This window comes from Poeciliopsis prolifica, unplaced genomic scaffold (genome assembly GCF_027474105.1).
Source record: "Poeciliopsis prolifica strain line A6 unplaced genomic scaffold, Auburn_PproV2 SCAFFOLD030, whole genome shotgun sequence".
NCBI classification, from domain to species: Eukaryota; Metazoa; Chordata; class Actinopteri; order Cyprinodontiformes; family Poeciliidae; genus Poeciliopsis; species Poeciliopsis prolifica.
In genome coordinates, this window is record NW_026562405.1 from 3,021,414 (window position 1) to 3,036,473 (window position 15,060).

Below are 15,060 nucleotides of genomic sequence, written 5' to 3' on the forward strand. Positions count from 1 at the left end.
ATCCACGACGCATGTAACAAATCTTTATATGACATGCCTCAAAATTCATTGCACGTCATTAAAGTTTGTCTTAATAATGTATGTATCGTTCTCATGTTGTTACTGTTCATGTTTTGAGTTGTTCACCATCCCTTTGTAGTGTCATGGAAAAATGAAAGATTAACAGCCTAAACAACTAAAAACATGACTAATTTCTGGATGCAAGTCCTGAATGCAAGTTGAAGCTACAAAAACATGCTCTGGTTTATTTGTGTAGTCTGCTTTTCATAAAATAAATAAAATTAAAATGAAAATAATAGCTCTGTTTTTATAATAGTTTTTCAGCAACTTAACTATTTCAATACTGACATTTCTTAACATCAAAATCCAGTCAGGTGTTGGAGCAAAATAAATAAAACCTCTTACCTCTTAAGAAATGTGGGAAAAGCATCATAGAAGCTTCACGTGTTTTCTACCCATGAGAAGTATCTTCCTACACTGTCCTATGGCATCCTGCAGCTATCCTAAAGCTATGATTCGCAGTTTTGAGACATAAGGATTGTATGTATTCTATGCTGTTGTTTCTCAGATGTTACCCTTCTGAACTTGTAGCCAATTGCGCTTTATGGAAAGGTGGCATATGCAAGTAAACCTATCTCCATGTACCACTGTAAAAAAGCAGTGGGTTGGGTTCCTCTCAGGATCTCTGTCTGCCTTTATAGCCTCTTAAAAGGCAGAACTCACACTCAGGAATCCACTGGACTTTGGCTGGCACCACACTGCAGAGGAAGGCAGCTAACATAAAAAGGTTTTTTAAAAAAGTAAGTACATTTATGGGAAGATCTGTTATTTGTAGCAGGTGATTAGATTTCTACATCAAACCAAATCTGATCTGTGTATTTCTAAAGTTTTTTTTGTGCATGTTTTTATAAATTAACTTCATGGTTAAAGTAAAAAAATCAATTTGAAAGAATATCTCTCAAGGTATAAAATTTCAATAATGGTCCAATTGCTGCGTACTTTTTAGGGGATACAGAATAGTTCAGGTATGCCAAGTGATGAATAATGACAATATCATTTTCTAATTTCATATTACTATAAAATAAAGATGGTGCTGCATATTATAAATGTACTTCACAATCAGAATAATTATATGGTCATGACAAAATCCTCTTCACACTTTCCTCCAGACGGCGACATTAAAAGACTATAAACTATAGGTAAAATAGATGTTCTATTTCAACAGGGGGCTCTCAAATTTAAGAAAGAAACCGGACATTCATAAATCACTGCACTCATAACATCAATGGTAGAATATATATATATTTTTTTTAACTTTATATGCATCTACACAATAGGCCAGTATGTGGACTGCTAAAATTTTAACATATACATCTAATTTAGAGAACTCTGCTTGGCTCTCTCAATCTAACTTTGTGTCTTTGAATGGTTATGAGCAAGATGCTCCTTTTGTGCTGTAGAACAAAACGAAAAAATAAATAACACCATAGCAAAGCTGTTTGAATAAGAAAAGCATAATCTACATCAAACTAATATCCATAAAGTTACATGATTAAATACTTTACACCTTTTCCAATTATAAATTGGTCAGTATGAGGTTATGATTTAAAGATTTTTCAAATTGAGCTATGTAATCTAATAAATGTAATAAATGCAATTGTTACATAAATCTGACAATATAGTTTATTTCAGTGACTTATTCTGATGCCTAATGGCTAATATAAAATGCATAAATGGAAATATCTATAATAAAAATGAACTTTTAAAGTAGACAAAATAATAGGCTATTTATTTTCAATTCAGAAACTAAGTTTACAACAAAAAAAAAAAGACTTTCCTCTTACGAGGTAAGTCTGTTGATTGTTTCTTGAACAGTAAAATAAGGACTGCCTAAGTGAACTACAGGCCATCATGGCACAAGTCTAAACACATTATATTATATTCAAATAATGAGGTGCATCTTATATTTTATATATTTTAATCAATTGCCTATTTAATCTAAACTACTGAGTATTGATACAAACACTTCCACCAACACTGCATTTTCTAAAAACAACCAACCATAAACCTCCAGTTTCCACAATGATAAGTGATACCCAGAACATATTTAGACCGTGGAGCACATAAATTATTTTAAAGACAGTGACCAGTTTCAGAAGTCACTGAAATTGAGTAATATGGTATGTACAGAGCAAATAACCCAGGCATTCACTCAAGAAAATTGAGACAAATTGCTATACAAATACTACTCAGGGAAACCACAAAACAACATATTAGGTGATTTGAGAGTGCACTGTGATTATTCTGTATTAACAGAGAAGTTGATGTGAAGATGTTGATGATTCGCAAAGCAAAGGAAGAGCAACCAACAGCTCCGGGGCAGGGTAAGTCAAAAAACAAGTGGATTTTTAAAAAATGTATTCAACTAAATTCCAAATCAACAACCTTGATAAAATCAATAAAACTATATGCTTAAGCACTGAAGTTCAGACTTCAGTACTTAAAGTATGGAAATTATCAATGCTATCCTGAATTTCTTCCTTTATCAAATTGTACAGATTATTTTGTTTTTTTTTATTGTTATTTGATGGCAGTGAAAATTAAAAAGAAGTCACGGGTGCCCGGAGTTATGGTCACTCAATATGTGGAAGTATTACCAGATGGCATAAGCACCCCGGATTTCACTCGGAAACCTATCGCGCTCACAATTCAAGAAGGTAAAATCTGCTTAGTTTTCTTGTCTTTGATTGAAAACTTACTATTTACATTTTTCATTCTTTCTACTATGTTTGTAGGAAAAATGGCCTTTTTCAGAGCAATAGTTACTGGTAATCCAACACCAGTTGTGACTTGGATGAGAAACAATGGGGAAATAGATGAGGAGAGATACAAGTTTACATTTGATTCAATTTCTGGTGAACATCAGCTACAGGTATTTGCCATTTTCATTGTTTAAAGGATGATAAACTGTGCAATTTTCCTTTTCAAAAAACAGACACTTTGGATTTCTTGATAGATGCCTGATGTATGTGCAGATCAAGCGGATACCTACAAATGTTATGCCAGAAATGAGTTTGGAAAAGCAGTTGTTACCGTTACTCTCAATGTCATTGAAGGTAAGATGCTATGTCTTTTCTCAAAGAAAGAAAATTATAATAACGACTCAAATTTTCTTAATTTAGTTGGCTACAAGAAGAGTAAAGCGATGAAAGAATCCAGAACAGGTATGCAGACCACTTTTCTGAAAATAAGTTCCTTTTTTAGCAAAAATAAGTATAACTCAGCTGCTTGTTGTTTTAGCAATTCGAGAGTTGCCAGAAGACTTCAAAAGGAACTTGAGGAGCACGTAAGTGGAAAACAAATTTCTAACTATATATTTTGTCCTTTAGGTCATGTTTTTTTTTTGTGTGTGTTTTTCAAAACTGACCAACATTTCATATATTTACCATTTGTTAATTGACAATGGAAACAATTGTTCACTGTCACTAAGTGCTCATTCAGGAGGGATGAGCGTTGCAAGTCCCTGACTTGATGTAATATGCTGGATTTTGTTAGATAGAAAACTTAACCAATTTGAATAATCAACTCGAGTGCACTATTTTGTAACTGTTCAATTTGAAATGCATGTACTTCAATGGGTATCTGCCTGAAAGACTTGACTGAATTAACTTTTTTTTTTTGTAAAGTGCCTTGGGATAATGTGTTGTGACTGGGTGCTATATAAATAAACTGAATTGAATTGAAATGTTTGTTCCCCTTTTTGAGGGCGGACCTGGAGTCGAGGGAAGAGAAAAAGCTAGAAATCAATGAACAATTTTGGGAACTGTTGTTGAGTGCAGACAAGAGAGAATATGAGAGCATCTGTGCACAATATGGAATCACTGATTTTCGCTGGATGCTCAAGAAGCTAAACGAGAAGAAGTTGGAGAGAGAGCAGGCGCAGGAAAAGGTTGGTTTTCACACCATCTGCAGAAAACACATATGCAACTCAAGCTCAAGAAAAATATTTTTGTATAAATGTCAATATATTTTTTCTTGATTTATAATGAGTTTAGGTTGTTGAAAACCTCTGTAACCTCAAGCCCATTGAACTGAAACCTAATGGTGCAGCAGAGTTTGAACTTGAGATGTCACTGAAAGACCCCAATAGTAAAATTTTCCTATTCAAGGTGAATGTTCTTTTAATACAAAATTTTAGTAGAAAGTAGAAAAATGAAAATTTCTCAAAGTAACAATTGCATTTTTTATATTAATTCAACTTTACTCTCCATCTTGCAACAACAGGACGGAGTTATGATTCCTTTTGATGCCGACACAGAGATAAAACATGGACTTAAAAGAGTAGGAAAGAAGTTTGTGTTCAGCATAAATGGAGTTAATCCAGAGGATGCAGGATTATATCAACTGGAAATTGATGGAGTCAAGATATTCTCAACTGAATTAAAAAGTAAGAGGATAAGCAACTGAATATTTATTTCTTAAGACTTTTTATCAATTATTTATTTCTAAACATATTGGATTTTTCCCATGTCAAACAGATATATATATGTATATATATATATATATCTCAGGGTATGTTCAACATATCTATATATAGACCTTTTTTTTTTTGCTTTGTCTAGTTCCAGATGTGGACTTTTTGGTTAAAATTCAAGATGTGAAAGCAGAGGAAAGAGAGGATGCTGTGTTCCAGTGTGTGCTTTCACAACCAATGAAAAAAATCTGTTGGACTGGGAAAAACAACCCAGTGGAGCAAGGAGATAAATATGATGTCACCGTATCGGACGACATGCTGATTCACACGTTAGTGGTGAAAGATTGCCTGCTACTGGACAAAGGAATCTATTCAGCTTTGGCTGGACTTAAATCCTGCAGTGCCTGGCTCATAGTAGAGGGTATGGACAAATTATGTTCAATGGTGCATTGGAAGTTTTTAGCAGGTTAATCTCGTAGATTTTAATGTTCAACATAAACATTAAAATCTACACTTTCCATCATATATAAGAGTAAATAGTCAGTAATAAGTTATTTTAAATAAACAAATGTTTTGTGATAAGACAAGGATTGTCAAAAAATGTTTCAAAATTATAATAATATTGGATTAAGTAATAAAGATATATTTACTTCAGACTTGGAGACAGCTTCTCTGAGTCTGAAGCCATGAATCTCAACAGGAAACCAGTGGATTATTCCCTCTGGGCCAGTGGTCAGTCTTTTTGGTGGAGCATAAAAAATTGAAGATTGAACTGTGCCTGTTTTTACATGATGTAGTCAGTGCTCTGGTCTGTCATGGTTGAGAAAAACTAAAATTTTAATATTGCTTTCAATTTATTCTGACTGTGTTCCAATTCTCACCAATAGTCATGGGATATCGTTTTGAATTGGAGAACAAAATCTTAAAGACATGCCTGAAATGAGCCTCCTCTATACCATGACTGGTTTGAGTCATATTATAGACTAAAACCATCTATAAAAAGTTCCATCATCTGGTTCATCATCAGCTGGAGTCTGTTGTTAGAAAGAGGGACATCAATGTTTTTCACATTTCACTTGTCCCAGATTCATCCTCGATAAGCAGAAGACGATGGAGGATATACTCTAGTTGATTGACAGTATTTATTTCTGTTAGAACAGGTCTCCACAAACATGATTATTATAACTGATGTTTATTCCCAACAGCACAACTTGGACAGGCCACTTTATAAACATACATAGTTGGAGTAGAGTGTCTCCTCAAAAATTATTCATCACTTCATTTTGGTTTATTGTTAGAACAGTTAATACTTCAGTGACAATCCATGTTTATCAGTATACTAAGCTTCCTAAAAATATTACAAGAGTTGATAAAGCAAACATTTTTCTTCCACTTTTTATTTTTTAATAGGTAACAAGGATCCAAATATGGTTGGAAAAAAGAAAGCTCGCAAGACAACTTGTGCAGGAGGTGGTGGAGACGATGTTCTCAAAGTTGCTCGGGAGCAGCATGCGAAGTTACAAAAAGAACGAGATGAGCTGATTGCAAAAGCAAGGGAAAAGGCAGAGTTAGAGGAGGCGGCAGCAGCAGCAGCTGAAGAACCAGAACCTGTAGAAATATCAGAGGTAGATGTGACACCTAAAACTGAACCTCAACCAAAGAAACAAGCAAGAAGAAAAAGTGTAGAAGAAGAAGTGAAGAAAGGAAAAACAGAAGAACCTGCATCAGGTCCTGCAAAAGAGAAGGAGGTTGTTGTTGAAGAGAAAGAATTTGTTCAAGAGAAAAGACAAAGAATGAGAACAGGCCCACTTGTTCCTGAAGCTGCAACTGGTGAGGTGCATTAAGAAGTTATATTTATTCTGAATATTGCTGGCCATATTGTATAGCATTTTCAAAACGTTATGATGCATTTTTTTCAGACCCAGACATTTATTTCACTGGTGGACTCTCAGATGTAACTGCAGTTTTAGGTAATGATGCAGAACTGCTATGTAAGCTAAGCAGCGAGGACTGTGATGCAATCTGGTATAAAGATGGAAAAGAGGTAAAGATTATTAAAACTCATTAAGGAATAACTTCACCTTCATCTGTGATGTCAAAAGATTTACATTGCATCAATTTCAGGTAACAGCAACAGAGGACATTAATATTATTAAAGAGGGGATTTTTCGGAAACTACTTATTAAAAACTGTAAAGAAGAGGATGCTGGAAAATATAAATGTGAAGCTGACGGGCGTAAGACGGAAGCTATGTTGAATGTTGAAGGTAATATAATCTCTCTGAAGTCATCCACACTACTTAAGCTATGCTGAAGGGTTGTTCAACTAAAATGGCACAGTTCAAAATTAAAGCATAGCTCAGTGAATTTTGTTAGAACATTATTATCAACACGGTTTTTCCCTGACATAGATCCTCCAAGAATCAATCCTGATGACCTTGCTGAGTTTGTGAAGCCTGTAATAATCAAAGCTGGAAAAGATGCATCCTTTAAGCTAACATTTGTCGGACGTGAACCAATGAAAATCCAATGGTACAATGATGGGGAAGAGCTGATGGACGAGAGCAATATTAAGATTGAGAAGTCTTCCTCCCATACCCGCCTATTGCTAACCAAGTGCCAACGCAGAACAACTGGAGAAATTAAAATCAAAATTAAAAATGAAAGTGGAACGATTGAGGCCATCACAAAGCTCATTGTCCTAGGTAAGGTTTGCCATCACATTCTAAAAACAATGTATGTTGTAAATACTTCACAGTACAAATATGAGATCCATATGGTCAATGTTTTAATACAGCTAAGCCAACACCACCACAAAGCCCTGTGGATGTCATTGAAAGTTCTTCATCTTGCATCGAGTTCAAATGGAGACCTCCCAAAGATAGTGGTGGTTGCCCCATCACCAACTACATCATGGAGCGCCAGCAAATTGGACGCAACAGTTGGCAAAAGTTGGGTAAGATTGGTCTGGAGCCCAAGTACAGGGACACAGATGTAGATCATGGCAGAAAATACTGCTACCACATCAGGGCTGAAACCGAACAAGGAATTAGTGACATGATAGAAACTGATGATATCCAGGCTGGAACAAAGGGTGAGTTTTCTCGAGACTGAAAATACAGTATGGTTGGGTGAAAACATTGACATTTGTGGCATGCTTTGTTGCACACTTTATGATTTCTTTAGCATACCCTGGACCTCCATCAACACCAAGAATTGTCAGTGCTTTCAAGGACTGTATAAATCTCGCTTGGACTGCACCAGCAAATACAGGGGGAGCAAATATTTTGGGTTACAATGTAGAGAAACGCAAGAATGGGAGTAATCTGTGGGGCATGGTCAACCCACCAGATGAGCCCATCAAAGGTCAAGCTGTTCTAATATCACTAATTTTGTTTTTAGATGTCTTAAAAAAATAAATAAATTCCATTTAACACACAAACGTGTTTCATCTCAACAGCAAAACAATATGCAGTAAAGGATGTTGTTGAAGGTATAGAGTATGAGTTCAGAGTGTCAGCTATCAATATGTCTGGAGTTGGAGATCCAAGTCAACCCTCAGAATTTGTGATTGCCAGAGATCCAAAAAGTAAGTAATAACTTAAAAAAAATAGTTTTAAGATTTCTGAGATCACAAACATCTCAATGTGTAACTGTGAAATTGATAACACCTACAGAACCGCCTGGTAAAGTTAGTGACCTGAAGGTGACAGACTCTACCTACACCACCTTATCACTGAGCTGGACCAAACCAGTAGAGGAAGAAGGTGTCCAAGATGAGGCTAAGGGATACTTTGTGGAATTACGACCAGCTGAAAACCCTGAATGGGGTCGGTGCAACACCAGCCCCATCGTTATGACCACATTCACTATTGTGGGTCTTAAGTCAATGGCGATGTACTGGGCAAGAGTTATGGCCACCAATGAAGGTGGAGACGGTGAGCCTCAGGAGTTAGACAACTACATCATTGCAATGCCGCCACCAGGTGAATCACTGAATATTACAAAACAGCTTTAAAATTTTACAGAGTGTCTAAAATATTTTCTCATCTTCACAGTTAGACCACATTTCACTGACAAAAAAATGAAGAACTTTATGGTTGTGAGGGCAGGAAACTCAGTTCGAATCAACTTCAACTTTAAGGTGCTGTTTTCTTGATAAAATGCACATCAATCTAGCATATTGTTAAAATCAAAAACCTATTTATGATACCAAGAATTATGTGATTCTCCTAATACCAGTGCTAAGACAAAACATATTCACTACTTATACTGAACTTACCAAGTAGTAACTTTTCTAACCCATAAAGATGGTCTGCTGGTTAACATTGATGCAAAATGATTGCACTGGGAGTAACTTTCATAATTTTTTTTTTTGCACACTACAATGTTAATTGTTTTTTAGTACCAAAATCAAATTAGTAACAACACATTTTTATTTACAACAAACAACGATGTATTGCAAATAAACAACAGATAATAGCAATTAATAACACGTCATTGGATGTGCTATTAATGAGAATGTCATTGGAATGTCATTGGATGTGGATGCATTATCTGTCTTTTGCATCTTATTTGAAGCCCAGGCATTCAGATTAAACCATAAGGTGTTACTAAAATGTGAACCTCTACCATTTACATGCTTATGCTTGAGTGAATGAGTTCTATCAACACTGAAACCTGATCTAAGAAGTGAAGTGGAAGTGAAGTGGTGTATTACAGCATTGCTTTGCTACTTTACAAAAATACAAATTCCCATCCTTAACTGTATTTCCTGCTTTTTTGCAGGCTTCTCCAATGCCAGTGATCACATGGCTCAAGGATGGCTTGCCTTTACCCAAATACATAACAGTGAGCAACACAGACACGTCATCACAGCTAATGATACCCTCATCGGAGCGCCACGACACTGGAATCTATACAATTGTTGTCAAGAACCTTGTTGGTCAGGAGACTTCCAGTATTGAAATAAGAGTCACAGGTACAGAAAAAGAAAGTCAATGTTTAAATGAAAAGAAACGTAGAAATTATTCAGTTAAATTTTTCCTTTTTTCTTTTTATAAAATGATCATTTCTGTGATCAGAAATAACATCTAGTGTTGAGTATTGGCCATTTTTCATGTTGCTCTATTTCAGAGTAAATATCAGAATGATTTCTTACCTGTCTGTAGATGATCCTAAGCCTCCAGGCCCTGTAGAACTTGAGGAAAACGTGTCGGGAACAGTGACCATTTCATGGACTGCATCTCCAGATGAGAAGAAAGATGACAGACTGCACTATGTGGTCGACAAGCATGATTCTGTTAAACACACTTGGCATACTGTGGCTGACCATCTCTTCAACAACAGATTCACTGCTGTCAATATTATGCCTGGAAGGCAGTACAAGTTCAGGATCTATGCCAAGAATGACATGGGGCTTTCTGCAGCGTCTGAGTCACCAATCTGGGAAGTAAACAAAAAGAAAGGCAAGTTTTAACAGCTTAGAAGCGAATCTGTGCTTTAAGAACTGATTTGTTAAAAGTAAATTCTTTTTAATGAACTATGTAGAAACTAAGTCAAAAATAAAAAGGAAATTATAAGATATTTTCAATTTTTTTTAACGTATTGTCAGAAACTGACGTATTGCAGTTTTCATGAATAATAAACACATTTTTATGTCAATATAAAATATTTGGATTGACCTCTCTAGAAATCTGCCACGTCTTAGTGCAAAAGCTTGTACTTGCCATGCCATAAATGTTAACATTAATGTTAATTGCATTAAACTTTATAAATGACCACATTAGGTAATTAAGGCAAAAAATAAAAGTGGATGCAGTATTGTTTGTAAACTGTAGATCTGCACATTACTAATACAGAAAATGTCACATAAAAATCCAAATAAAAAATAATTCTAAATCTTTGTTACAATTTGGGACCTAAGAAGAGGTATTTCATTAATATGAAGAGGCAATTATTTCATTTCATATCCTTCTTGTACAGCTTTAGATACAACAAAAGACTGGATGAATTAGTTTACTCATCAAGTAAAGTTGTGTCCTGTTTATAGTCACATGCATATTGACCTGCCTTACACCTCGCAATTCACAAGGAATCATTTCATAGTAAAATCATATCTGAAGGACAACATCTGGATATTATCTGATGAAGCGCCATGCTGCAAAAACTGTGCTTTGCTACATATGTGACCGTTCATCAGCAATGCAGATAAATTTGGCACTGCAAATTAGCATGTCCTTTCCCTTACAAAATAATACATTTAAAAATGTAAAAATAATAAATTTTAGTACAGATGTTTAGTGCCATTTTCACAACCAGATAAGTAAAAATAATTCCGTTGTCAAATAGACACTCATTATGTGCTATAACAATTTTTCTTGTGTTTTTTCAGAGAAATTCTCTTTGAAACTTCAAGACTCCAAGAGCTGCAGCTTTGAGACATCTCCATCATTTTCTGTTCCTCTAAAAATGCACCAAAGTCCTCAAAGATATGAGTGCTACATGAGTTGTGCTGTGACAGGGAACCCCAGACCCCATGTTACCTGGTTCAAAAATAACATCAGCCTCAACACCAACACAAACTACTACATCACCAACACCTGTGGAGTCTGCTCCTTGCTAGTACTCAATGTTGGGCCCAAAGACAGTGGGGATTACACTGTTGTTGCAGAAAATTATCTGGGGAGAGTAGAGTGCTCAACAAAACTTGATGTGAAAGGTAATAAACCTAGATATAAAATGTTACACAGAAAATTTAACACCAATGAAAAACATAAATTCTTGTTCTCTTCTTTTACTTCATTAGATTAACATGCTGGAGCAGTTCTGACCTTCTATAGAGCCCCACTGCATCAAAATCAATGGAGAAAATTCATCAGCTTGAAGTCTGTCAACATTGTTGATTCTATTTTAAGTGTGGAACAATGTAATTTAATACAATAAAACTGTAGCATTGAAAAATAAAGATTAAAATCACATAAAACTAGTCGTGTTAAATTCAAGAAATTCTACTTGGAGTGGACCTGAAGACAAAGACAAAATAATATTTGACAATCACCCTCACCAACATGTAATGATATTAGCAATATAAACTGCCACCTGCCAACACTCTAAGCTTTTCAGCAAGCCAAAAATATAGAAATATCAAGGTGAAAAGTAAAGGTAATTTTATTTATACAGCACATTTTCAGAAACAAGGCAATACAAAGTGGTTCACAGGAATGAAAAGAAAATACAAACAAAATAACAAACCAAAGGAAACAGCAAAAGAAGAAAAAGTTAATAATGATCCAAAGTAAATAAACTAGGTACTCCTATTCAGGGTTGGTAGATAAGTATAAGCAAGTATCCTCTCGTCTAATTCCTTTTCTGGTTTGGAAGAATAGGAATCTAAAATGTAGTTACCAAGCTAGTTTTTCTGGGTTCCAAGTTCTAATCCCTGTTCAGGGTTGCTAAATAAGTATAAGTATTCTCTGGACTTTATAAGTGTGCCCTAAATTTGTAAAAGTAATGGAGTACTCCACAGTTTCTAAGTAATCAGAAAAAATAAATGTTCCTGTTATGGAAGAATTTTTTCTGGATTCTAACTTTGTTCTTATTCCTTTTCTGGGTTGCAATAATAGAAGTATCTGCATTTAAATAGTGAAATATAAGCTAATGAGTGACTAATGAACTAGAGTCTCTGCTTGGTATCTCTGTTGTTGATGATGTGTTTTAGCATTCTGTGAAATGCGATTTTCTTTGGTTAAAATTTTAGAATTTTTGTGAATTAAGTAAAATCTTAAGTATATGATCTTTATTGCCAGCACTTTTAGCTTGTTTTCTCAATGCTTTCATCATCCAGAATATAGAACATTTGAGCTCAATGACATGTTGAAGTAAAAAATATAAAAGGTGAAAATATGAAGGCATCTTCTGATGCCTGTGAGCAGCTGTAGTTCCTTTTGTTGCATAGCTTGAAATATTCCCCACCAGTAATTGTTAAATTACTAAGACAAGAATGGTGGTTCAAAGTTCAGACAAACCCATCTACTGAAGACATTTGAAATAGAAAAACATCTCGAGGTGATCAGGGTGAACAAAAGTATATGTTCAGATTTTCTTCAAATATTTGAAACGTTTTATTATTAGTAGATTTTTCTTTATTTTATGAAAAAATATGAGCTTACAAGTGATCATCTTTTTCATAAATCCAATTCATACTTGGATTTATGAAAAATATACAAAAATATTTTGAAAATTATATACACCTCTGAATAATTAAAGTTTAGACATCCATTTGATTTACAGTAATTAAAAGCTCCTTTGAATGATTACTCTGGCATTTGACAATTTTATTTTTCATCTTAAACTCAAAATCTTTCAGGGTGGAAAGCCTCACTCATCTTTAGCTCTCTCCCCCGTTTCTCTATGGGGTTTAATGTAGTTTAATTAAATGAAATTTGCAAAGTGTGTTATCTCTAGAGCTGCACATGCAGCAGATCCATTTATGTACAAATGTACATAACCAACTTAATCCAAATGTATAGACAATTTGAATTTGATGCAGACTAATTAAATAATAGTTGCAGTTAAATTTGTTTGGTACAAGGTTTTCAATCTATGGAAACCTAGTTGATTGCATTGAGTCATGAATTTTGCAACAATCTCTTCTCTTCAGCAAAGGCGTTACATAACAGAATGTTTAAATTTCCAAATGTTTTAAAACTCCATCAACTCCTCAAAATGAGAACGGAGGAGTGGAAAGGAATGTTTCCCTTTTTTCAGCAGAACCAAGCAGAAGCCACTTTTCTATGATACAATTCAGGGTTTTAAAAAGACAGAACAGAACAATCCAAAAATTTAAAAATTACTCCAAATCCAAATCTTGTTAGTATATCCATGACTATTCTAGCCTAGTTGTATTTACATTGACATTTTGACAAAATAAACCATGCAATTAGATGTGTATATACTCCCAGAAATTTTTCTACAAACATAATTTCAACATAACTCATATTTGCCTTTTATGAGAAAGCTCTCTGCTAATTAAACAAATAATTGGAAAAGTTTAATTAAAATTTGTACATGCTTCATTGTACTAGTGCTTCATGCCTCAAAAGTAAAAAACATGTCAAATTAGGTCCCTACTGTCTAGATTGTCTCCCACAGCTCTGAGTGTGAATCAATATTTAAAAACAAAAACAGAAAAAATGTTAGAAAGTGGACTGTTTAAAGTTAACTGTTATTAAAAATCTGATGATTTACTGCATTTAAACCTATTTCTCAGTAAAGCTTTTGAAGAAAGTATAAATTATAATTAAAATGCCTAAAATCATGTTGAAATTTTAAACTTAACAATAATAATAGGCAGAAACATATTCATCTAGTCACTGTTGTCATTATTTTCATACTTAACTGTAAGCTCTGAGGTGACAGAACATTTATTTTATATAATTGAGAAGATTATAAGCCAAAAAAAAAGAAACAAGTTCAGTGATGATATAGTTACTATCTAATAACTTAGGGCAAATCTTCAAATTGTCCTAAAGTAAAACAAACAACAACAAAAATCAGTAATAGAGCAGATGAACTGTCCATAGAAAGAAAGGCTACATGGCAAAAACAAAACTACCAATATTAATTTTCTGCAAATCCTTTTAAAAGTGCTAAGAATGTACCAGGAGTCAGAACTTGTGAAGGTATTACAAAGCAATAGCTGTTAAAACAAAACCAATGGGTGGGAAATTGGCTACCTGCAGGAATATAATGAAAATGATGCAAATTTCACAACAAATGAATACGCTGCTATATTTCAACTGTGTGCCGTCATGTTCTTAGTTTTAGAAGAAATTACACTTGTCTGAAAGCAGTGGGCAAAGAAAATAAATACTTTTCCTTTATAGAATGTTTTAAGTCATTTAATGGAAAAATCTCTTAAAGCAATATTTAATTTTCAAAATAAAATTCATTTGAAAACTGCAGTTTTTTTTGGATTTCATTTACTTTGTGCTGTCAAGAAAATTTGATTCATAATGAAAATATAAAAGTCAATCCCCTTTCTTGGCAAACATGAGGACTGGCAATGTGGGACTTTGTCAGAGAGCGAACAGTATTCCTGTAAGGATTTAATAGCTTTTAGACCAGACAACTCTCAGATATCAGACAAGGAAAAAAGATCCATGGAGGAGAATCACAGAAGAGCCAAGTAGAATACAGCATCCATCCAACTATCAGCGAAACCCTTTTAATGATGGGTTAAATATTGAGAGATGGATACAATATCAAAATATAAAACAAAAAGTTTAAATGGCTGAAAATGAGAAAATGATGGCATGAGATTTGCTATTGACATTCATCCCCAAAATAACACCCAAATTGAAAGTGCACATGCATGGTCATTAACACTAGATTGAGTTTTAATGTGTACATGTCTACTCAGTTTTCTAAATTTTACTTCTAGGCACAATTTATTAAAATTTAGCTTTAATATCAATTAATGCCTTAAAGATTCAAGATAAATTTAAATTCCAATGCAATCCATTGTGTTTGAGCAACACTAATCATGCTTTAATTTGTACTTTCTGTTACAATTAGTTATCAAAT

At 34.2% G+C, this 15,060-nt stretch overlaps 1 protein-coding gene across 1 annotated transcript; it reads left to right on the plus strand.

Moving 5' to 3' along the window:
- Positions 1-712: 712 nt before the first annotated feature.
- Positions 713-11,458, plus strand: igfn1.3 (immunoglobulin like and fibronectin type III domain containing 1, tandem duplicate 3). Its single transcript, XM_055050401.1, has 24 exons — positions 713-800; positions 2,317-2,384; positions 2,595-2,717; positions 2,796-2,932; positions 3,017-3,116; positions 3,183-3,224; positions 3,301-3,346; positions 3,766-3,949; positions 4,056-4,169; positions 4,285-4,447; positions 4,623-4,895; positions 5,885-6,304; positions 6,394-6,518; positions 6,599-6,740; positions 6,885-7,178; positions 7,271-7,567; positions 7,660-7,839; positions 7,934-8,062; positions 8,151-8,459; positions 8,532-8,617; positions 9,262-9,454; positions 9,645-9,941; positions 10,868-11,194; positions 11,282-11,458. The coding sequence occupies exons 2-24, from the start codon at positions 2,333-2,335 to the stop codon at positions 11,284-11,286; spliced, it is 4,038 nt and encodes a 1,345-aa protein (XP_054906376.1). The 5' UTR covers positions 713-800; positions 2,317-2,332; the 3' UTR covers positions 11,287-11,458.
- The last annotated feature ends 3,602 nt before the right edge of the window (positions 11,459-15,060 follow it).